This window comes from Mustelus asterias, chromosome 19, assembly GCF_964213995.1.
Source record: "Mustelus asterias chromosome 19, sMusAst1.hap1.1, whole genome shotgun sequence".
NCBI classification, from domain to species: domain Eukaryota; kingdom Metazoa; phylum Chordata; class Chondrichthyes; order Carcharhiniformes; family Triakidae; genus Mustelus; species Mustelus asterias.
The window spans coordinates 63,486,907-63,511,903 of NC_135819.1; the positions used below are offsets into that span (position 1 = coordinate 63,486,907).

A 24,997-nucleotide genomic window follows, 5' to 3' on the forward strand; every position below is an offset into this window, starting at 1 on the left:
TTCCTAACGGCGCAAAGTGGATTGCATCCAAAAAGGGCGCAAGTCCAATTAGCATATTTAAAGTAGTATTTAAATATCCATCAACTATTCAAATCCCAGCGCACAGAATTCACTGGCCTTCAGGCCTGACATGATAATGGTGACAGTTAGTACTGGCCCCCACTCGTGGAGACCTGGCGCTATGGTCACACCAGGGGGCTCAGGAGCCACTGAATGCCACAAGTGATCTAGGGTATGGCTGGGTGGTGCCCATTGGGCAATCACCAGGCGGGACTCACCTGGCACACTGGCAGTTCCCCAACTGGCACACCGACGATGCCTGGCAGTGGCCACTGGACTGCCATAGGGTAGCAGTTGGGTAGCGCCAGTGTGCCAGTTGGGCACCGCCAGTATGTCAGCAGCAGTGCCGAGGGCAAAAGTGGGATTGTGACAGTGGGGGGGGGGGGGGGGGAGGATCTGACGGGGAGGTTGTGTGTGGGTGGGTGGGAGGTGGGGGTGGGTGGGTGTGGGATGTCGTGGGTGGCACAGTAATTAGCGCTGTTGACTCACAGCGCCAGGGACCCGGGTTTGATTCCCGGCCTGGGTCACTGTCTGTGTGGAGTTTGCATGTTCTCCCCGTGTCTGCGTGAGTTTCCTCCGGATGCTCCGGTTTCCCCTCTCAGTCTGAAAGACGTGCTGATTAGGTGCATTGACCCGAACTGGCGCCAGAGTGCGGCGATTAGGGAATTTCACAGTAACTTCATTGCAATGTTAATGTAAGCCTTACTTGCGACTAATAAATCAACTTTACTTTACTTTATGTCAGGGGTCAGGCAGGGGTACTCATCAGGAGATCCCGATGCCAGCGACCTGTGTCAAGGAGGGGGTGGGGAACATGCTGCCGATGAGGGGAGAGGGTCCCGATATCCGTTGGGAGAGGGAGGCAGTCTCCCAATGCACTCTGAGATTGGGGTGCCCCTGAATAACAGTGCCTAAACACCCTGAAGCCGAGCTCACCAGCATGTTTACCCCCCCCCCCCCCCACCCCCCAGTGCCGTTGCAGAACTCCCAACTCACCAAAAATGTGACTGAGTGTTGGAGGATTGCAGTGTGGAGCATGCCTGAGAGACCGGCATGGATTGCTCCATTACTCTCACTGTTATGACACTTAGAAGGGAGAATTCTGCCCTGTATAAGCCATCAGTTCCATGCCATGATTCAGAGAATAGTCCTTTTCTTCAAGAACTGACAGAACCTGTGGATATAAAAACAGGAGGAGCCCTTTTAGCCCCTGTTTTACCACTATTCACTGACATTATCACCGTTGTGATTTAATTCCATGCATCTGCTTTTGCCAATGGCAAGAATTTTCTGACTGTTCACACCCCGTTGCAAGCGAGGACGGAGAATTTTACGCTCAGCCAAATCCCCATTCACTGAAGTGGGACCAGATAATTCCACTAGCGTGAATCCCACCCCATATCTCTTAGAATTTTGCTAACCAAAATTACCTCTCTGATTTAAAATTAACATATGATCTAGCTGCAATTGCCAGTTGCAAATGACATCAAATTAGATCTTTTTTTAGGCTTTAACTCTCATACAAATTTATTGAACAGTCATGGAGCAACTGAATTAATAACAGACAATATAAAATAAGGGGTAAAATTGTATATGGTGTGCAGGAGCAGAACGGCCTGGGTGTATATGTGCATAAATCATTGAAGGTGGCCGGACAGGTGGAGAAAGCAGCCAATAAAGCATATAGCTTTCTGGGCTTTATTAATAGGGACATAGAATTCAAGAAGGTTATGCTGAACTTACAGAAGACACTAGTTTGACCTCAGCTGGAATACTGTGTACAGTTATGGGCGCCACACTATAGGAAGAATGTGGCCAGAGTGCAGAAGAGGTTTACAAGAATGGTTCCAGGAATGAGAAACCTCAGCTATGAGGATAGATTGAGAAGGTTGGGACTGTTCTTGGCGAGAAGAAGGTTAAGAGGAGACATGATAGAGATGTTCAAAGTCATGAGGGGACTGGACAGAGTAGATGGGGAGAAAGTGTTCCTGCTCGTAAAAAGATCAAGAATGCGAGGGCACAGATTTAAAGTGATTTGCATAAGAAACAAATGTGATGTGAGAAAACACCTTTTCACACAGTGAATGGTTCGGGTCTGGAATGCACTGCCTGGAAACGTGCTGGAGGCAGGTTCAATCGAAGCATTCAAGAGCACATTAGATGATTACTTGAATATAAACAATGTGGAAGAGTTTGGGGGAAAGGCAGGGGAATGGCACTTGGTTATAATGCTCGTTTGGAGAGCCAGTGCAAACACCAAGGGCCAAATTGCCTCCTTCTGTGATATTACAATTCTGCAATATTTTAAACAGTTGTTAAACTTTCCTGACTCCTCCTGTAGTAATTGATAAATATCTAATTTCTCTCCACTCAACAAACTGTGATGAATCTTAAAAAACAGAGAATTTTTTTTTCTTCAGTCTCATGAAATACATAACTTAGCTAGCATCTCTGGAAGTTCCAAATGGGGTATCTTCAAAGATTCCAGAGAAAGTGCCTCAGCTGAATAGTGCAGTAAATGAAATGCAATAAATACCACCAGAGGGAATTCCAGAATTTTGACCCAGTGACTACAAATAAACAGCAATATGTTTCCAAGTCAGGATGGTGAGTGGCGTGGAGGAGAACTTGCAGGCAGTGATGTTCCCGTGAATCTGCTGCCCTTGTCCTTCTAAATGGAAGTGGTCGTGTTTGGAAGGTGCTGTCTAAGGATCTTTGGCAAATTTCGGCAGTGCATCTTGTAGATGGTATACAACGTTGCTACTGAGCGATGGTGGTGGAAGGAGTGTATGTTTGTGGATGTGGTGCCAATCAAGCAGGCTGCTTTGTCCTGGATGATGCCAAGCTTCTTGAGTGTTGTTGGAGCTGCACCCATTCAGGCAAGTGGGTAGTATTCCATCACACTCCTGACTTGTGCCTTGTGGATGGTGGACAGACTTTGGAGATTGTAATAACTCCACGGAGGCGAAGGTCCTGTCACCAAGTTACTTTATTTACACCATACATCTGTACACAGCCAGCTCTCCAGTTGCTCCCTGCTGAATGCAGGCTGGGAGTCTGACACACCTGCTTTAAATAGGGAGCATGAGGCTCCCTGATTTAACCATCAATTAGGAATCAGGTATTTCTTTTGATACCAATCAAGTAAACGAACTCAAATTAACTTAGGGACAAAGTAAAAGGGGCAGCTCCCCAAAAGGAAGGGGGGAACAGCCCAAACCAAAAACAAAGTCAAAAGGAAACTTAAAACATCAAACCAAAAGGTGATTATCAGGGTCGATAATACACCCCAGCCCCTGCGGTGCCCAGCAGTCGCGGAATTAGGAATCAGGTAGCTTTTTCGGGTACCAACGTAATAAACGAACTCAAATTAACTTAGGGACAAAGTAAAAGGGGCGGCTCCCCAAAAGGAAGGGGGGAACAGCCCGAACCAAAAACAAAGTCAAAAGGAAACTTAAAACATCAAACCAAAAGGTGATTATCAGGGTCAATAATACACCCCAGCCCCTGCGGTGCCCAGCAGTCGCGGAATTAGGAATCAGGTAATTCATACTCTAGCAAGCCAACCTCATTAGCCTGGCTGAAGTCATCACATTTCTCCCCCCGAAATACTGAGGAATCCCCTCGGTTTGCTTCCCTCAGGGGTCTTTTCCTCCGCTTGAGCGCCGGCTCAGGATCCTCCAACTCAGCCTCTGATGTCGGCGGTGTAACGGTTGGGCACCCATCTCTTGCGTCACGAATGCCGGGGGTCTCATTCCTCGTCCACTTCAGGTGGTAGGGGAAAATCGCTGCAGCTTTGTCCCCTGTGTCCATTTTGGACCCGGAGGTCCCCATCAAGGGTGCAGGGAAGGCAGTACTGGCTTGTCAAGGGGGCTCTGCTTGTCCCTAGGGCTGCAGGGCGGACTTGGCTCAGGAACGGGTGGAGAGTTCGAGGCCCAGACCTGATCCAGGTGTTTCCTTACCACTGCCTTGCCTACGCGTGCTTGGTAGGATACCAGTCTGGTCCTGGACTCGACTGTTCCGGTTATCCAGTCAGGTCCATTTGCATAATTTCTGACCCAAACTCTCTCCCCTGCTTCAAAGTGCCTCTCTTGGCGAGTGTTGTTATGGCCCCTGCATTGGGCTTCCTGGTGTCTTTCCACCTTTCCTCCCAGATTTGGCAACAACAGGCTCAGTCTGGAGCGGGGCAGTCTGTCCATCAGTAACTCTGCTGGCGCATCTCCCATGGTGATGTGTGGAGTGGTCCTATAGTCAAATAACCGCCTTGAAAGTTTCATCTCTAATGAGGACGCTGGCTGCTTTTTCAACCCGGCCTTTAACGTCTGGACTGCTCTCTCCACTCGCTCATTTGATGCCGGGTGATAAGGTGCCATTTTGATGTGCCGGATCCCATTTGATTTCATAAATTGTGTGAACTCTCGGCTGGTGATCACTGAACCATTATCGGAAACTAATACCTCTGGGATTCCATGCGTTGCGAACGAGGTGCGCAGTTTCTCAATGGCTGCCGTCATGTTTGCTGAGTTTAGTTTATAGATGTCTAACCACTTGGAATGGGCATCTATTATCACCAGAAACATGGATTCCATAAACGGGCCTGCAAAGTCGACATGGAGTCGTGACCATGGCTGCCTGGCCATTCCCACAGGTGCAGCGGGGCTACCGGTGGTACCTTCTGCCCCTGTTGGCACTTCTGGCACTGTCTTACCAGTTTTGCTATGTCTGCATCCAGACCTGGCCACCAGACGTAGCTCCTGGCTAGCATCTTCATTTTTGATACTCCAGGATGCCCATGGTGTAGTTCGGCCAGTATGTCCCGACGGCCCTGCCTTGGGACAATGACCCGTGCTCCCCACAGCAGTATCCCATCTTCCACCGTGATCTGCTCCCTCCTGCTCCAGTTTGGGTGGAACTGTGGATGGACCAGTCTTTCCGGCTGCCCTGTTAGCACCAGGTGCTTTACCTTCGCCAAAACAGGGTCTTTCTGCGTCCACTGGCAAATTGTGTGCATCCACGGGGAGATATTGTGTGCATCCGCTGGGAGGGTATCCATAAAGTTTAACATCATCACGGTCTCCGCCATTCTAGGTACCAATGGTGTGGTGTCCGGTAACGGTAGTCGGCATAAGGCATCGGCATTTGCCACTCTAGTCCCTGGTTGGTGCTCCAATCGATACTGATATGCTGCCAGCAATAATGCCCAACGCTGGATCCGGGCTGACACTATTGGCGGCACTACTTTGTCTTCCTTCAGTAGGCCCAGCAAGGGTTTATGATCTGTTATGATCGTAAATTTTCGCCCATAAAAATACTGGTGAAATATTTTGACTGCGAAGATTACTGCCAGTCCTTCCTTTTCAATCTGGGCATTTCTTCGCTCTGCCGTTGCCGGGGGTCCTGAAGGCGTACGCTATTGGCCGCTCTTGTCCGTTCTGCCACCTGTGTGCCAGGACTGCGCGCCCACTCCATATGGGGACGTGTCACAGGTGAGTACCAATTCCTTCTTGGGGTCATAAAGTACCAATACATTTTCGGATGAGAGTTGCTGTTTAATTTTCTTGAAGGCCTTGTCCTGGTGGGCCAACCATTCCCAAGTTTGTCCTTTTTTTAGCAACTGGTGGAGGGAATCCAGAATGGAGGCCCTATTCTGTATGAATTCCCCATAGTATGTGACCAGTCCTATAAACGACTGTAGCTGCTGGATGGTTGTGGGAGCCGGGGCGTCTTTTATTGCTTGCACCTGATCCTCCAGAGGATGTAGGCCTGACTTATCCACTTTGTACCTGAGGTAGGTTATTTGTGGTGCTAAAAAGATGCATTTCTCTCTTTTCAGACGCACTCCCGCTGCTGCAAATCTCCTGAAAATTTCCTCCAGGTTCTGCAGATGTTCCACCCTTGTATTACCCATAATGAGGACATAGTCTTGGTAAATTGCAACCTGTGGTAACCCCTGTAGGACGTTCTCCATGGTCCTTTGGAATATTGCACACGCTGATGAAATCCTGAAGGGCAATCTTTTGTACTGGAAGAAGCCTTTCAGTGTATTTATTGTGGCGAATTTTTGCGAATCCTCGCCCAACCATAGTTGCAGGTATGCGTGGCTCATGTCCAGTTCTGTGAATAGGAGTCCTCCTGCCAACTTTGCGTACATGTCCTCAATCCTGGGAATTGAGTGTTTGTCAAGCTGAGTGTAACGATTTATCATCTATTTAAAATCACCGCAAAGGCTCACCGAGCCATCCGGCTTTAAGATAGGAACCACAGGTGCCGCCCATTCCACGAACTGGACCAGTTTTATTATTCCTTCATGCAGTAATCTTTTGATTTCCGCATCGACCTTTTCCCTTAATGCAAAAGGTACCGGTCAGGCTTTGCAAAACTTTGGGACAGCCTTCGGGTCGACGTGCAATTTTGCCTTGACACCTTTGATTGTCACTAGGCCTTACTCAGGCGACCATTTTCCGGCTGGAAGATATTTGTCCAATCTAGCTGGATCACTTTTAGCAAATTTCGCCCTAATAGGCTTGGTCCCGAACCTTCCACTACCATTAATGGGAGCCTAACTAATTGTTTCCCGTAAGCAACTGGCACATGGGTTGTACCTATCACTTTCAGTCGTTTCCCCGTATAGGTCCTCAGCCTTGCCGAAGTTTTGGTCAGGGCTAAGGGTTGGAGTCCAGTGCGTATCTTGTTAAACACTGTCTCCCCTATGATCGATATGTGTCAACCTCCATTAAAATTGGACGTCCATTCAGTCTCTCAGACAATTTGATGGATTCTGATTTTGCCATCGTTACGCACAATAGCTGTTCCTCGTCAGAGGTAGGGGGAGTTTCCAGGTTGTGCATTCTCCTGTTCCTCGGCCTACGTGTTCTTTTCGACCATGTTGGTTTAGGAGACTTGCTTTTCCTCTGTGCAAGCTGACACTGGCAACCATCGCAATGTCGTGTCGGGCGGGGCTCTACAGGAATTGCTGTCACTCTGAGCTTAACCTGACCTTGTCAAGGTGCGGTTCTATCGGCAGACTTGGACTCCCTCGTATCCGAATCCTTCTGGAGGGCCTCTATGTAGTGGCCTGCCCCGTAGTGGTAGTCCCCTAATCCAATCTCCCTGGTGTTGGCTTCTACCTCCATCAGGATACCTTGGAGCTCATGCGCTCCACTTGCCACCTTCCCTAATGACAAGGTCAGCTGTAATGATTTGATTTGATTTATTATTGTCACATGTACAACACACAATGAAAAGTTTTGTTTCTTGTGCGCTCTACATACAAAACATACCATTCATAGAGAAGGAAACGAGAGAGTGCAAAATGTAGTGTTACAGTCATAGCTAAGTTGTAGAAAAAGATCAACTTCATGCAAGGTAAGTCCATTCAAAAGTCTGACAGCAGCAGGTAAGAAGCTGTTCTTGGGTCAGTTGCCTTGTGATCTCAGACTTTCGTACCTTTTTCCCAAAGGAAGAAGGTGGAAGAGAGAATGTCCGGGGTGAGTGGAGTCCTTAATTATGCTGGCTATTTTGCCGAGGTGGCGGGAAATGTAGACAGAGTCAATGGATGGGAGGCTGGTTTGCGTGATGGATTGGGCTACATTCATGGCCTTTTGTAGTTGTAATGCCTGTTTACAGTCCAGCTGGGCCTCCGCCAACAGGCGTTTCTGTATAGTCATATCGTTAATTCCGCACACCAATCGGTCTCGGAGCATCTCATTTAGTGTCTCTCCACCCCACCCCCCCCCCGCCCGCCCCCCGAATTCGCAAGCCTCCGCCAGATGTCTTCGCCTTGTTAGGAAACTGGTGATTGACTCCCCCACTTCTCTAAATGTGGAGTAAAAATGGTACCACCGCAGGATCAGAGATGGCTTAGGGTCATAATATTCTTGAACTAAGTTTGATAACTTTTGGAAGGACTTTGTGTCTGGTGCCTCCGGGAAAATTAAACTGTGCATAATTGCAAAAGCTGTTGGTCCACACGCAGTCGGCAGGATAACCCTTTGCTTCTCATCTGAGGTTATGTCATTTGCCCTGAAGAAATACTTCATCCTTTCCACATATTGGGCCCAGTCCTCCACTGCGGGGTCAAAAGACTCCAATTTCCTAAACAGCGGCATGTTTTCTCAACAATGTCTTCCCCTCAATATGTGCGGTGGTTCAGCAAGTTCCTTCAGGTCACTCCTTTTTCCTCATCGCCACTGTAATAACTCCACGGAGGTGAAAGTCCCGTCACCAAGTTACTTTATTTATACCATACATCTGTACACAGCCAGCTCGCCAGTTGTTCCCTGCTGAATGCAGGCTGGGAGTCTGACACACCTGCTTTAAACAGGGAGGATGAGGCTCCCTGATTTAACCATCAATTAAGACTCATCAGGTACCTCTTTTTTTTGTGAAAGGACTCATCAGGTACTTCTTTTTGGGTACCAATCAAATAAACAAAATCAAATTAACTCAGGGACAACTCAAAAAGGGCAGCTCCCCAAAAGGAGGGGAACGGCCTGAAATAAAAGACAAAGCAGAAAGGAAACTTAAAACATCAAATCAAAACGTGATTATCAGGGTCGATAATACACCCCTAGCCCAGCAGGTGCGGAAGGCATCAACTGCGCCCATGGACACCGCAGGCTCCCTCTCCAGGGACACCTGGCCGCGAATATAGCCGCGGTAGAAGGGCAGACAGTCAGGATGGACGACCCCGTCGATCGCCCACTGCCTGGACCTATTGATGGCTAAGACTCATCAGGTATCTCTTTTAAGGTACCAACGTAATAAACTAACTCAAACTAACTTAGGGACAAAGTAAAAGGGGCAGCTCCCCAAGACTCATCAGGTATGTCTTTTGACACCAACCAAATAAACGAACTCAAATTAACTTAGGGACAAATTAAAAGGGGCAGCTCCCCTAAAGAAAGGGGGAACAGCCCGAACCAAAAACAAAGTCGAAAGGAAACTTAAAACATAAAAAAGGTGATTATCGGGGTCGATAATACACCCCAGCCTCTGCGGTGCCCAACGGTCGCGGAAGGCGTCAACTGCGCCCGTGGACACCGCATGCTCCCTCTCCAGGGACACCTGGCCACGAATGTAGCCGCGGTAGAGGGGCAGACAGTCAGGATGGACGACCCTGTCGATCACCCATTGCCTGGACCTATTGATGGCTAAGACTCATCAGGTATCTCTTTTGAATACTAAACAAATAAACAAACTCAAATTAACATAGGGACAAATTAAAAGAGGCAGCTCCCCAAGACTCATCAGGTAGTTCATACTCTAGCATGCCAACCTCATTAGCCTGGCTGAAGTCATCACAGGCTTTCAGGAGGTGAGTTACTCAGCGCAGTATTCCTAGCCACTGATCTGCTGTTGTAACCACTGTGTTTATGTGGCGAATCCAATTGAGTTTCTGGTCAATGGAAACCTGGAAGGATGTTGACAGTGGGGGATTCAGTGATGGTAACACCATTGAATGCGTGGAATTTCACCTTAAAGGGAATGATTGAGACATGAATAGACTACTTTTGCTTATTTCTTTGACAGTAATTTAAGTTAATGTGCTTCATTTTACCTGATCTGCCCTCGGAAATTTTAAGCTTATTTACTTGGCATACTAACTAAGGCCTGGTTTGAAGCAGAAAGATGTGAATTAATTGGTGCTGATGTAAAAGTGTTCTATGGAATTTTATTTTGTAACAATAGATCATTGTGCAACTTAAACAATCTAATTTGAACTAAAAGGAGGAGAAATTCATTTATGGTGCTAGGCTGGTTAACATCAATTTACTGGGGAAACTGGTCCTTCATTGATATCATTGACCAACGTGTTTCTCCCCAAAGACATTAACCCAGTGGAGTACGAAAAGGCTAAGAGAATCTGGAGTTTAATCTCAGTGATAATTCATTTGTGGTGCAACTAACTTAAAATTATACTTGAAGTGTTAAACCACTAAGTCATGCTTTTAAAAAAAATGAAGAATTGCTTTAGTATGGGCAGATAAAGCCTGTGTTGCGCATTGCCTGTGCAACATGGAAGCACCTAAATGGTTTGTGTTTCTGAGATGACTGCATATTAAACTAATACCTTCCCTGCCACCTGCAGCCAAGCTTTGAAGTCAATACTCAACCAGGAAACAACTAATCATTTAGGAAAGCTGAATATAATCAAACCTAGTCAACACAGTTTTATGAAAGATAAATCATGCTTGACAAATTTGCTGGAATTCTTTGAGGTTATAATAGGGAGAGTAGATCGAGGGGAACCTATAGATGTCGTGTATTTAGATTTCCAAAAGGTATTTGACAAATTGCCGCATAAGGGGCTAGTGCATAAAGTAAAAGCCCATGGAATTGAAGGAAGTATGTCAGCATGGATTGAAAACTGGCTGCCACATAGAAAACAGAGAGTTGGAGTAACAGTGTCCTTTTCAGAGTGGAAAGATGTAAGTGGTAGAGTGTCCCAGGGATCAGTACTTGGCCCTCAATTGTTCACTATTTACTTTAATGATCTGACGGAAGGAACAGAATATTGGGTTTCCAAATTTGCCAATGATACGAAGATGTGTGGAAGAGCTTATTATGATGAGGATATTGTGATTCTGCAATGGGATATAGGTACATTGAGTGACCGGGTGAAAACGTGGCAAATAGAGTTTAATGTGGGGAAGTGTGAGGTCAAGCTATTTGATTTGATTATTATTGTCACATGTATTATTATACAGTGAAAAGTATTGTTTCTTATATGCTATACAGACAAAGTATACCATTCATAGAGAAGGAAAGGAGAGAGTGCAGAATGTAGTGTTACAGTCATAGCTAGGGTGTAGAAAAAGATCAACTTAGGTAGGTCCATTCAAAAGTCTGATGGCATCAGGGAAGAAGCTGTTCTTGAGTCGGTTGGTACGTAACCTCAGACTTTCGTATCTTTTTCTCAATGGAAGAAGGTGGAAGCGAGTACGTCCGGGGTGAATGGAGTCCTTAATTATGCTGGCTGTTTTTCCGAGGCAGCAGGAAGTGTAGACAATGGATGGGAGACTGGTTTATGTGATGGACTGGGCTTCATTCACGACCCTTTGTAGTTTCTTGTAGTCTTGGGCAGAGCAGGAGCCATACCAAGCTGTGATACAACCAGAAAGAATGCTTTCTATGGTGCATTTGTAAAAGTTGGTGAGAGTTATAGCAGACATGCCAAATTTCCTTAGTCTTCTGGGAAAGTAGAGGCGTTGGTAGGCTTTCTTAACTATAGTGAGGGCAAGGGGGGAACCAGGACAGGTTGTTGGTGATCTTTGGTAGGAGGAATGAAAAGGCAGATTATTATCCAAATGGAGAGACTGCAGGGGAATGAAGTGGAGAGGGATCGAGGTATTCTAGTGCATGAGTCACAAAAAGTTAGCAGACAGGTCCATCAACCAGTTAAGAAGGCAAACAGCATTTTGGCCTTCATTGCAAAGGGATTGGAGTTTAAAAATTGGGAGCTTTTGTTGTGATTGTACTGGGTGTTGGTGAGGCCTCACTTGGAATACTGTTTACACAGGTCTCCTTACCTAAAAAGGGATATAGTAACATTGGAGGCAGCCCAAAGGAGGCTCATCAGGCTAATTCCTGGGATGAGAGGGTTGACCTATCAAGACAGACTAAATAATCTGGATTTGTATTCCTTGGAGTTTAGAAGAGTGAGGTGTGACCTTATTCAAACATATAAGATTTTGAGGGGGCTTGACAGGGTAGATGGTGAGATGTTTTCATGACTGGGTGAGTCGCGAACAAGATAGCGACAAGATAAAGGGTCGATCATTTAAAACTGAGGTGCATAGAAATTTCTTACAGAGGGTGGTGAATCTCTGGAATTCTCTGCCCCAAAGGGTGGTAGAGGCTGGATGATAAGAAGTATTTGAAGTGGAGCTGGATAAATATTTAATAGATCATGGAATAGAGGGCTATGTGGAAATGACATGGAAAAGGAGTTGAGGCCAACATAGATTTTATTAAATGGTGGGGCAGGCTTGAAGGCCCTAGTGGCCTACTCCTGTTTCTGTTTCTTATGTTCTTATGTTCAAGTTGCTGTGCTTCAACAGCAGCTGCAAAAACTTTGGCACATTCAAGAGGTTGAAGGGTTCTTGGGTTGAGAATTCCTGGTGACAGTCATCCTGAGAGGGCGGGGTGGGGGGGGGGGGGGGGGAGGGTCAGTTTGTGCAAAAAGAAAGTGAAGAAGAAACATGTAACTAGGAAGCAGTGCAGGGTTAGAGTAAATATCCAGGTTTGGGCTCCCAAGTGGCAAGTAGCATTCGAGCCACACAAATGCCAGGCTATGGCCATCTTCAACAAGAGAGAATCTAACCATCACCCGTTGATATTCAATGGCATTACCATCGCTAAATCTACCACTATAAACATCCTGGGAGTTACTGTTGACCAGAAACTGAAGTGGACTAGCCACATAAATACTGTGGCTACAAGAGCATATCAAGGGCTAGGAATCTTATATCAAGTAACTCACCTCCTGACTCCTCAAAGCCTGTCCACCATCTACAAGACACAAGTCAGGAGTGTGATGGAACAGTCTCGACTAGCCCGCATGAGCGCAGCTCCAACAACACTGTAGAAGCTGGATACCATCCAAGGCAAAGCAACCCACTTAATTGATACCCCTTCCACAAATATTCACTCCTTCCACCGCTGATGAATCATAGAATCCCTACAGTACAGAAAGAGGCCATTCGGCCCATCGAGTCTGCACCGACCACAATCCCACCCAGGCCCTACCCCCATATCCCTCCATATTTACCCACTAATCCCTCTAACCTACACATCCCAGGACACTAAGGGCAATTTTTCGCAAGGCCAATCAACCTAACCCGCACATCTTTGGACTGTGGGAGGAAACCGGAGCACCCGGAGAAAACCCATGCAGACACGAGGAGAATGTGCAAACTCCACACAGACAGTGACCCAAGCCGGGAATCGAACCCAGGTCCCTGGAGCTGTGAAGCAGCAGTGCTAACCACTGTGCTACCGTGCCGCCCAGTGACAGCAGTGTGTGGCATCTACAAGATGCACAGCAGGAACTCACTAAGGCTCCTTTGGCAGCACCTTCCAAACCCACAATCACTGCCATCTAGGAGGAGAGATAGGTAGCAGACACATGTGAACACCGCCACCTGGAAGTTCCCCTCCAAGCCACTCACCATCCTGACTTGGAAATATATCACCATTCCTTCACGGTCACTGAGTCAAAATCCTTGAAGTCCCTCACTAACAGCACTGTGGGTGTATCCACATCACATGGATTGCAGCAATTAGGATGGGCAGTAAATGCTGGCATAGCCAGCAACACCTACATCCCAAAGATCAACAAAATAAACCTCCTTAATTAGCTCTGAAGCAGTTTGGGATGTCTTGGAATATAAATACAAGTTGATGTTTGTCAGGGACATTCAGATTCTTCATTGTAAAGTATTTTGTCAACGAAAACCAGTCCAATTTTCCTACAAACTTGAAGTATTTACACCCAGAACCATCTTTGTTTTTCCCTTTGTACTCCTTTAAGAGATTAATATCCACACTCCAATGAGGTGCCTCAAGTTGGCTTCTCTACTCCAGTCAGTCTGATCAATACTTTAAATATGTACATGCTGTTCTATGTATTGCATCTCGTGAGGGAAATTCTGTGTCTTAGCCGACATGCTTTGTAAGTTCTGCCTCGTATTCCACTGAGGCGGTCACAGTTCAGATGGTGCTTGTTTGCTCATTTGCAAACAAGGAAACAGACACTGCAAATGGTACTGTATGCCCGGTCTGACTATTTAGATTGGAGAATGCTGTGTGGGTAATATTTTACACTGGACCTCAGTACATGTGGCTCAGGGGAAATCAACTGGGGTTCCGAATTCTGATTTCAGTGCAATGGCCTGTGTATATCAGGAGGGAACAGGATTGGATTCCACGTGAAGTCCCTCACAATGGAATTCATCATGTCTTATTCATTATATTTGTTCTCTGGATGTGGGTTTAACTGGCAAGGCTGGCATTTATCACCTCTGAGAAGGTGGTGGTGGGCTGCCTTCTTGAATAGCTGCTGTCTATTGAATGCAGGCGCTCCTTCACCACTGTTTCAGTAGGAAGTTCCGTGATTTTGATCCAGTGATTGTGAAGGAATAGCAATATATTCCCACGTTAAGATTGTGAGAGTATTGGAGGGGAACTTGGAGGTGATGGAGCTCCTATGCATTTGTCCCTAAATGGTAGGGGTCAAGATTTTGGGAGGTGCCTGTAGAGTCTCTTGTGGATGGTACACACGACCACCAAGGTATGCCGATGGTGGAGGAAGTGAACTTTTAGGCTAGTGGATGAGGCTAAATTTTCTCATTGGTATTATTTTAAGGCTAGTCTTAACCCGTACTAAACTGGACTTTATTGACAGGTCTCAACCTGACATGGATCAACAAAATAATCTTCAGAGTGTGGAGGAGAATGTTCGATTAAAATTTTTAAATGCATCCAGTTGCTATGCTTTTGCTAAAAACTGCCATAAAGGCTTATGTTAGTCTTCTCAATAAGGGCCTTGTCCGATTGCAATGGGATCTTGATCAATTGGGCCACTAGGCTGACGAATAGCAGATGGAGTTTAATTTAGATAAATGCGAGGTGATGCATTTTGGTAGATTGAACCAGGGTAGTTAATAGTAGGGCGTTGGGGAGAGTTACAGAGCAAAGAGATCGAGAGGTAGAGGTTCATTGCTCCTTGAAAGTGGAGTCACAGGTGGACAGTGGTGAAGAAGGCATTCAGCATGCTTTGTTTCATTGGTCAGAACACTGAATACAGGAGTTGGGACGTCTTGTTGAAGTTGTACAAGACATTGGTAAGGCCACACTTGGAATACTGTGTACAGTTCTGGTCACCCTATTATAGACAGGATATTATTACACTAGTAAGAATGCAGAAGAGATTTACTAGGATGCTACGGGACTTGATGTTTGAGTTATAAGGAGAGGCTGGATAGACTGGGACTTTTTTCCCTGGAGCTGAGGGGTGATCTTATGGAGGTCTATAAAATAATGAGGGGCATAGATCAGCTCGATAGTCAATAACTTTTCCCAAAAAGTCTAAAACTAGAGGGCATAGGTTTACGGTGAGAGGGGAGATACACAAAAGTGTCCAGAGGGGTAATTTTTTCACACAGAAGGTGGTGAGTGTCTGGAACAAGCTGCCAGAGGTAGTAGTAGAGGTGGGTACAATTTTGTCTTTTAAAAAGTATTTAGACAGTTACATGAGTAAGATGGGTATAGAGGGATATGGGCAATTGGGACTAACTTAGGGTTTAAAAAAAAAGGGCGGCATGGACAAGTTGGGCCAAAGGGCCTGTTTCCATGTAGTAAACCTTTGAATCTATATATCATTATTATCCAATGCGAGCTGTTTTATTTATTAGTTGTCAACCTTGTGTAGTCATCGAAGTATTTTCCATAACTAGAGAAACTTTGAACATGACATGCAAAAGATACACCAGCAAGTGAGAGTCTCACCACAAGGACCCCTCCACCTCTTCTGAAAAAGTGACCTCACTATCAGAACCTGAATAGATTCTCACTGTTTTGGACTCCTTTTAACGAAGAAATATCCCTATCAGAAACACTTTTAAAGAATCAACTTGTTAGCATCTCTTGTAAAGAGAGATGTGCATTTTTTCGGATCCTTTTTAAAGAAATGGCTCCAACATCAAAGAACCCTTTCGAAAAACACTCTAATCAGAAGGAACGCTTTTTAATAAGTTGTGCCTTTTTATTCCGTTCCTGAAACTATCAACGTTTGTTGGGAATGTGGATGCTGAGGGGGGAGGGAAGGGGACTGGAGGGAGAGGGGGAACATTTGTCTCTGAAATGTACATTGCGTTTGCTGTAGTGTGGTGGCGACTGAGCGGACCGGGTGAAGGGCTGGACGTGTCCGGAGGGACCGGGGAGTAGCGGCCAGCACAGAAGCGGGACGGAGAGGTGGAGGGGGCGGGACGGGATGGGGCGGAGCTACTCTGTGGGCGGGGCCTCAGTGCGGGGCTCGAGGTGAAGGCTCTCTCTGTGGGCGGGGCTTCTCTCTGGGGGTGGGGTCGAGCCCTTACTGTGGGCGGGGCTTCTCTCTGGGGGTGGGGTCGAGCCCTTACTGTGGGCGGGGCTTCTCTCTGGGGGTGGGGTCGAGCCCTCACTGTGGGCGGGGTCTCTGGGGGGGGTGGGGCTAGGGGCGGGGTCTCTGGGGGGGTGGGGCTAGGGGCGGGGTCTCTCGGGGGTGGTGGGGGCGGAACTAGGGACAGGCTGAGCTGCCGGTTCGGTGGCAGCCCGGGAGTGAGCGGAGAGCCAGCCGGAGCTCATTCAGCGCGGGCATGTGAGGAGCTCCGGCCGGGGGAGGATGTCGCAGCCGTGGCTGCGGCCAGCGACATCACAGCCCTCCTCAGACTAGCGATGTTAACGGACCCGGTGCCCGGCATCTGTTCGGTGTCCGAGCACTCCGGCCGGGAGAGGCCGAGCTGAGTGAGCCGCTTTCCCCTGTCCCCCTCATCCCGGACAGGTCACGGAGGATGTGGGAAGGGGCGGCCCCCGGGTCCGGCTCTGGCTCCGGCTCCGGAAGAACCACTGTCACCTATGTTTTTGTTTACAGCCCGAGCACCGTAAGTGCTGAGCCGAACACCACCCCAGCTGCCGTGCACAGAGGACCCAAGCGCAAACTGTACAGTGCAGTTCCGGGACGGACCTTCATCGTGGTGAAGCCCTATCAACCCCAGGGAGAGGGTGAGATCCTACTGCACCGAGGGGAGAGAGTGAAAGGTTAGTGCGGCTTTACTCACTCACCCACTCACTCACTATGTTTTATAGTGCTGAACCACCCATCTCACTCTCTATCTCTCACTATCGTTCACTCTCTTCCTCATTCTATTGCCTCTATCTGACTCTCTTTCACTTCTTCGGTAGAACTTATTACCTCCCTTCCCAGCAGACTGACTCTCCTCTCCATGGCACAATGTATTTCCCAAAATATTTGTCCCCCCTCCATGGTGCTGAATACATCCACCCCTCTACCTATGCCTTCTCCATGGTGCTGAACCACATTTTTCTATCCGCCTCTGACCCTTCCCTCCCACCATTTGTCCCTTTTCCATGCTGCTGAATACTCACACTATTCTACTCCTTCCTGCATGCTGTTGACCTTCCTCGGGTTCACACGCTCACTCAAATCTAAATGATCTCTTAGTTGCACGAACAACACAATCCTGGAATCAATTCACTTATAACTTTCCAGCTCAATTTTTGACCAAAATGTATTTATTTGTTTTCCATTTCTGCATCATCCTTACATGCCACATGCAGAGGTTCACTCTCGTGGTAAAGGTAAATGTGCTCTTTACTTCTCCTTCCACTTCCCCAGCCCTCACCATTACCTTCCTACCAATCCTTTAATTTCACTGCAATTGGAATTGGGGTTCCCACTGCTCTGTTTTGCTGTTTTCCTTCGTCTCTCTTTTTCTGTGTTTGTGTGGTTGGTGTAAAGAGTGAGAGAGGTCAGACATGCGTGAGTTGTTCTCAAACCCAGGACTCTGCCACTAGCAATGTTCATTCATTCTGGTTGCAGCAATGGGCTCATCAGAGGAGGGCTTACCTCAGAGCCTCATTGCTGCTTTATATCCTTTGTCTCCAACTGAAAAAGGCCAAAAGGTGGCTTTCTCAGACTTCAGGCATGGAACATTTTTTGTTAGCTAGTAAGATTAAGGAAATGTCATGAGCAGACATTGTTTTAATCTCCTTTGGTGTTGGGGCTGGCAGTTCATTTGTGCATGTTGATTTAAGCTTGTTCATTTACTGACATCATTAACATTCTTTGTGGGTCTGTGTCCAGTTGCTTATCTTCTTCCACTGTTGAAGAAAATCAATGGGTCTCAGTCCACCTCTTATAGTTTCATAATATCAAAGTTAATTTTGTTATGTCCTTGCAATTGTCTAATATATAGCAGAGGGTCTCATCAAGTCCCTTGAAGTTCTGTTGTTTCCATGGGACCTTTGCTCAAACCTCTGTTTGAGAAGGTCTCAACAGACCAGTCATAGTTGTGTCTTATGTGAGAGGATGCTGTGTTAACCTTTCAAAGTTCTTGCAGTTCTTGAGTGCTTTAGTTTTAGTGCATGGAGGGGTTCTCATATGTAACAATGAAGGGTGTAACAACCGAGAGCTCTTACACATTAGAGTTCTGAAGAAGAGTCATGCTGGACTCCATGTTAACTCTGTTTCTCTCTCCATAGATGCGGCCAAACCTGCTGAGTTTTTCCAGCATTTTCTGTTTTTATTTCTGATGCTTGGCATCTGCAGTATTTTGCTTTTATTATCTTTGCACTAGCACTGAAATCATCTAAGGACATTCACTGTAGACTAGCTCCTCACAATTGAATTGTTAATGATCCCCACACATGCAGTACCAACTGCATGAAGTTTTTCAGACTCTCGGAATGAGAACAGAACTATAACTGAATTCTCTAAAACACTCATATCCTAAATTATGGTGACCAGCTCAAAACCTGGCACCTTTTTAAGCACAGCCAAAAAAAGAACTAAATTATTGTTACACCCATTTTTCTATTTCTCTCTATTTCATCCCTTTCCTTCGTCTAAAATGCGCCTTCTCTCAGCTCCTCATTTCCCCCCACCTTTCCTCCCTACCCAGAAACTCTAACCTTCGCTTGCTGCTGTTGTTGTTTCATGCTCTCATGGTCTTTATCAGCATCTGATTATTCTTTCTGCTGTTTCCGTGCATCCTGCTTTCTGTCTTAGTCTGTGATCCTCTTTCTAATTCTCTCTATCGCATGCTCTCTCTATCTCTGCTCTCGCTCTACTCTCAGCTATCTTCATTTAACTAGTCCTCCAGCTGAAATCTGAACTGAGAGACTTGGTAGGTTTTTTAACCATGAAGGGTATTCCAGCTAACTTTCCATCCTCATCTAAGATCCAAATGTGCATGCACACTTTGCCAAGAGTGGAAACTCTGTCTGATGTTTTTCCCTACCTAGCTCTGTAGTTCTATGGCAAATTACACTAGCATGAACACATCCCTAATATATGTCAGCTAACTCCGCACAGAAATACAGACCTTCAGAGTTTAAAACCAGAATTGTGCAGGCTGGAATCCAATTCACAAGTTCAGGTGATTTACATATAGCAGAACATTTGGCTGGGAGTGAATAACAGGCTGGAGTCTAATCCAAGGCTTTTGGGTAGTTTATATGAAGAACAACGTATATCTTGGAGTGAGTAATCTAATTGAGGGGCTCAATGATTTATCTGTAGAATAATCTAGGAGTGAGTTGTACCTTGAAATCTAACCGAGGGATTACCTTGGTTTACATTTTAGAAAAATGGGTATCTGGCAGTAACTTACCAGCTGAAATCAAATGGAGTTCAGATAGTTAATCTAAAGGATACCCTGAAGCCAGAAGGTCACCAATTGTCGTGCTACAAAGCCACTGGAAGCAGGGGCCAGGGTTTTACTATAGCATGGTAAGTGTATGCAGGCTTGCTAATATAGTCACAATTTGGACTTACTTAGTATCTTTATTGTAGAAAAATGCCTCAAGGTGATTTACAGAGGGAAGCATTTTGGGTGAGATGTTAAAATTGAGATCTGGCCTGGGGTCTCAGGTTGATGTGAAATATACCATCATCCTATTCAAAGTAGAGCAAGGAAATTCTTCCTATGTCCTGGCCAGTTATCCTTCAACCAACTCTACCAAAGCAGATGACCTAGTTATGCATCTCTTGCTGTTGTGGAACTCTGCCATGTGCAAATAGGCTGCCATACTTCCCTACATTCCAATAGTGACTAAACTTCAAAGATGTACTTTGTTTGAAGAGCATATTGGGACATCCTGAGATTCTGAATCGTCCTTTCTATATGTGCTGTGAATTATAGATTAAATCTATACTCGCTTGCTATATTATAAATTAAACATTAGAATATTTATATACCCTATATCGCAATATACTTTCTGTTGCTTTTTTATGGATAACCAGAGCCAGTAAAGATTGCAGCACTGCTGACATGTAAAAGGACTGACTGTTTCAGCACTGATGTGGAGATGCCGGTATTGGACTGGGATGGGCACAATAAGAAGTTTCACAACACCAGGTTAAAGTCCAACAGGTTTGTTTGGAATCACGAGCTTTCAGAGCGCTGCTCCTTTCTCACCTGAGGAAGGAGCAGTGCTCTGAAAGCTCATGATTCCAAACAAATCTGTTAGACTTATCCCAGCACCTACTGTCAGCATAACAGGCCTGACAGTCCTCTCAGTGCTGGCAGTTGCTTGGATCTCTGAGTAAGGTGATGGCTATCAGTCATTCTGGGCTGTGGGAGACTGCTGCTGATTCCATTGGCTCCTGACTCTCAGTTTGTTGAAATTTCAAAGTAAACTCACCACAGTAACAACGGTCTGACGTGGAGGAGGACGTTTCTTCGATCTCATCTTCAGGGAATACAGTGATTTTTGTCTGGCACTGGCTGTTCAGAACTTGCATTCAGAAAGCCTCTGTCTTTTGAGGCAATATAGCGGAGGCTTTTGGGCCACAAATAAACCTGAGGGCAGTGCCATCACAACTGGGGTTCACCACCTGTAGCCATTCAACCTGGACCCTACAGCCAAGATGCACTTCACTGGTCTCCTCCTATATTGAGAATGTTGCTTTTTATCAACTTATGCTGAACTTTCATTTGGTTAGTTTAATTAGCAGCTCGGCATTTTGTGAGGGGGGTCTCACGCTCAGACACACTCATATGTATATGTAGTGGTTATCTACTGGACTAATAATCCAGAGAAGGTACGTATAAATCTCTCCACAATCAAATTTGAATACAATTCTTTGAGACAAGAACATCAGGAAATAAAAAGGTAGTATTGGTAAAAGTGACCATGAAGTAGTTACATAGATATAGAATCCCATTGATTCATCCTGTTCTTCTAGAGAAGGAAGCTTACCATTCTTGCCCATTCTGACCTTCAATGTGACTCCAATCCCAGGCCCAAGTAATTGATTTGTTATTGCTCTGTGAAAAGTCATAACAAGCAAGGGTGTGAAAGGTTATAGGGGGTAGGTGTGAATGTGGAGTGAGGTTACAATCAGATCAGCCATGATCTTATTCATTGGCGGAGCACACTCGAGGTGCTGCATGGACTACTCTTTCTAATTCGGATGTTTGTAAGACACACAACCATATCAAGTCACTGTTATGAATCAAAAAGAAGAACCACTGCTGCCATCTCAGGGCAGCTAGGGATGGGCAATAAATGCTGTTCTTCCAAGTGATGCTTCTTGCCAAACATACACACAGATGCCTGTAGATTAATAATGATTACAAACACAAAGCCATATCTCTGCGGTTCTTCTGTAACCCTCACATTTTCCTGTCCCTTTTTGCATTTTGCAGATTTAGCTATATGAATTAGCATGAAGTCTGTGTTCATACCTCAACTCATTGTGGTAGTACAATCAGGCAAGTAATTTCTGTCAGTTTCTCGCTCGCTGTCTCACCATTGTAGAATTATTGAGACCTAGGTGATCAGTGATACAGTTCAGGATGTGGTGGGTGGTTTGTAGTATCATAATATGTGCCCTTTATTTTTAATGACAGATATGTGAGGCCTTTCAAGTCCCTTAAGTGTTTAGTGTGACAGAATGTTTTGAGTCAGCATAAAATTATAAGACCACATGAAATGAGAGTAGGCCATTCAATTCTTAAGCCTGCTCCATCATTCAGTAAGATCATGGCTGATCTAATCACGGTCTTAACTACATTTTTCTGCTGGCTCATAATGTTTGACTCCTTTTAGATCAACAAAATCTACCTTGTCAAGCGCTTCAATCTTTTATGTTTCAATAAGATCAATGAACATAGGCACAACCTATTCAACCTCTCTTCATAAGACAACCCCTCCATCCCATCAACCTAATAAACCTTTTCTGAATGACTTCCAGTGCAAATATATCCCGTCTTAAGTAAGGAAACCTAAACTGTACACAATATTCTTGATGCAGTCTCACCAATGCCCTGTATAGTTGTAGCAAAACTTGCCTACTATTATTCCCCTTGGAGTAAAGGTCAATATTCAGTTTGTCTTCCTAATTACTGGCTATACCTGTATGCTAACCTCTTGTGATTCTTGTACAAGGACACCCAAATCCTTCTGTGCCACTGAACTCTCCAGTCTCTCTATTTAAATAATTTTCTGTTTTTCTATTCTTCCTGTCAAAGTGGACAAACTCTCATTTTCATGAATGGGAGGCCCTATGCATTAAGTAGTTTTTTTATTTGGCATGATCCTGACCTTCCCATGGCTTACTTCATTCTTCAGTGGATAATTACCTCAACAACCTATTCGTTCGTGGTGTATGGACATTGTTGGCACGGCTGTCATTTATTGTCCAATCTTAATGGGTAGTTAAGCATCAATGACATGCGCACAAGCCAGATAGGGTATGAACAGCAGGTTTCCTTCCCTAAAAGACATTAAGGAAGCAGTTGGGTCTTTATGAGAATCTGACAGTTTTGTGGTCACTTTTATAAATAGTAAAACTTTATTATCAGGTTTTATTTAAACTTAATTCTGAAACTGTCATAGTGGCATTTGAATTTGTATTGTCCAGATCAATAGTCCAGTAATATAGCAGATCTGCTGAATTTCATCCCCTTAAATACCACCCCCCAAAAGTTGTAAATAAAGAATCAATGAAGCTCAGGAATGTTGGAAGTGGCTGGAGCTTGAGAAAGAGTAGAACATTCAGCTTATTACCATATCCATCATACTCCACTTACTCACCTTCTCCACATCCTCTTCCATTCCAGTTCACTTCCTCTCTCACTCCCCATAAGCCTAGAACTTCATCTACATATCATCTGATATCCCTCAAGCCTACCTATATACTGTACTACTCAACTTTGTCTCCTCGCAAGGAACACTTCTAAATAGTGTGTACAAAGCTGATCTTGCCAACAATTGGGCTGAAACCTACAGGGACATAAAATTCACCTTCTGTTTCTTTTCATTACTTATTTAATTATTCTATACTTAAATCACACAATTGTATTTTCCATCTGCTTGCCCATCCAGTTAGTACCCCAGACACAAATTGAGAAGTCCTTAATCTTCTGCAGTTTTGATATTCGGAACAGGAATCAAGGAAAACCCCAAGGCTTTTTACTCTTATGTGAGGAATAAAAGAATGACCAGGGTGAGGTTAGGGCCGGTCAAGGACAGTGGTGGGAACTTGTGTATGGAATCAGTAGAGATAGGCGAGGTGATGAATGAATACTTTTCTTCAGTGTTCACCAAGGAGAGGGGCCATGTTTTTCAGGAAGAGAAGGTGTTACAGGCTAATAGGCTGGAGGAAATAGATGTTCGGAGGGAGGATGTATTGGCAGTTTTGAATAAACTGAAGGTCGATAAGTCCCCTGGGCCTGATGAAATGTATCCTAGGATTCTTTGGGAGGCGAGGGATGAGATTGCAGAGCCTTTGGCTTTGATCTTTGGGTCCTCGCTGTCCACGGGGATGGTGCCAGAGGACTGGAGAGTGGCAAATGTTGTTCCTCTGTTTAAGAAAGGGAATAGAAATGACCCTGGTAATTATAGACCGGTTAGTCTGACTTCAGTGGTTGGTAAATTGATGGAAAAGGTCCTTAGGGATGGGATTTACGACCATTTAGAAAGATGCGGATTAATCCAGGATAGTCAGCACGGATTTGTGAAGGGCAAATCGTGCCTCACAAATTTGATAGAATTTTTTGAGGAGGTAACTAGGTGTGTTGATGAAGGTAGGGCGGTTGATGTCATATACATGGATTTTAGTAAGGCGTTTGATAAGGTCCCCCATGGTCGGCTTATGATGAAAGTAAGGAGGTGTGGGATAGAGGGAAAGTTGGCCGATTGGATAGGTAACTGGCTATCTGATCGAAGACAGAGGGTGGTGGTGGATGGAAAATTTTCGGATTGGAGGCAGGTTGCTAGCGGAGTGCCGCAGGGATCGGTGCTTGGTCCTCTGCTCTTTGTGATTTTTATTAATGACTTGGAGGAGGGGGCTGAAGGGTGGATCAGTAAATTTGCTGATGACACCAAGATTGGTGGAGTAGTGGATGAGGTGGAGGGCTGTTGTAGGCTGCAAAGAGACATAGATAGGATGCAAAGTTGGGCTGAAAAATGGCAAATGGAGTTTAACCCTGATAAATGTGAGGTGATTCATTTTGGTAGGACTAATTTAAATGTGGATTACAGGGTCAAAGATAGGGTTCTGAAGACTGTGGAGGAACAGAGAGATCTTGGGGTCCATATCCACAGATCTCTAAAGGTTGCCACTCAAGTGGATAGAGCTGTGAAGAAGGCATATAGTGTGTTAGCTTTTATTAACAGGGGGTTGGAGTTTAAGAGCCGTGGGGTTATGCTGCAACTGTACAGGACCTTGGTGAGACCGCATTTGGAATATTGCGTGCAGTTCTGGTCACCTCACTATAAGAAGGATGTGGAAGCGCTGGAAAGAGTGCAGAGGAGATTTACCAGGATGCTGCCTGGTTTGGAGTGTCGGTCTTATGAGGAAAGGTTGAGGGAGCTGGGGCTGTTCTCTCTGGAGCGGAGGAGATTGAGGGGAGACTTAATAGAGGTTTATAAAATGATGAAGGGGATAGATCGAGTGAACGTTCAAAGACTATTTCCTCGGGTGGATGGAGCTATTACAAGGGGGCATAACTATAGGGTTCATGGTGGGAGATATAGGAAGGATATCAGAGGTAGGTTCTTCACGCAGAGAGTGGTTGGGGTGTGGAATGGACTGCCTGCAGTGATAGTGGAGTCAGACACTTTAGGAACATTTAAGCGGTTATTGGATAGGCACATGGAGCACACCAGGATGGTAGGGAGTGGGATAGCTTGATCTTGGTTTCAGATG

At 45.5% G+C, this 24,997-nt stretch overlaps 1 protein-coding gene across 1 annotated transcript in view; it reads left to right on the forward strand.

Moving 5' to 3' along the window:
• The window catches only part of shank3a (SH3 and multiple ankyrin repeat domains 3a), an 832,189-nt gene that overhangs the window by 371,766 nt on the left and 435,426 nt on the right, over positions 1–24,997 (forward strand). The window contains exon 11 of the mRNA XM_078235726.1: positions 16,691–16,857. Coding sequence (XP_078091852.1) covers positions 16,691–16,857 — 167 coding nt within the window. The remainder of the gene's footprint in view (positions 1–16,690; positions 16,858–24,997) is intronic.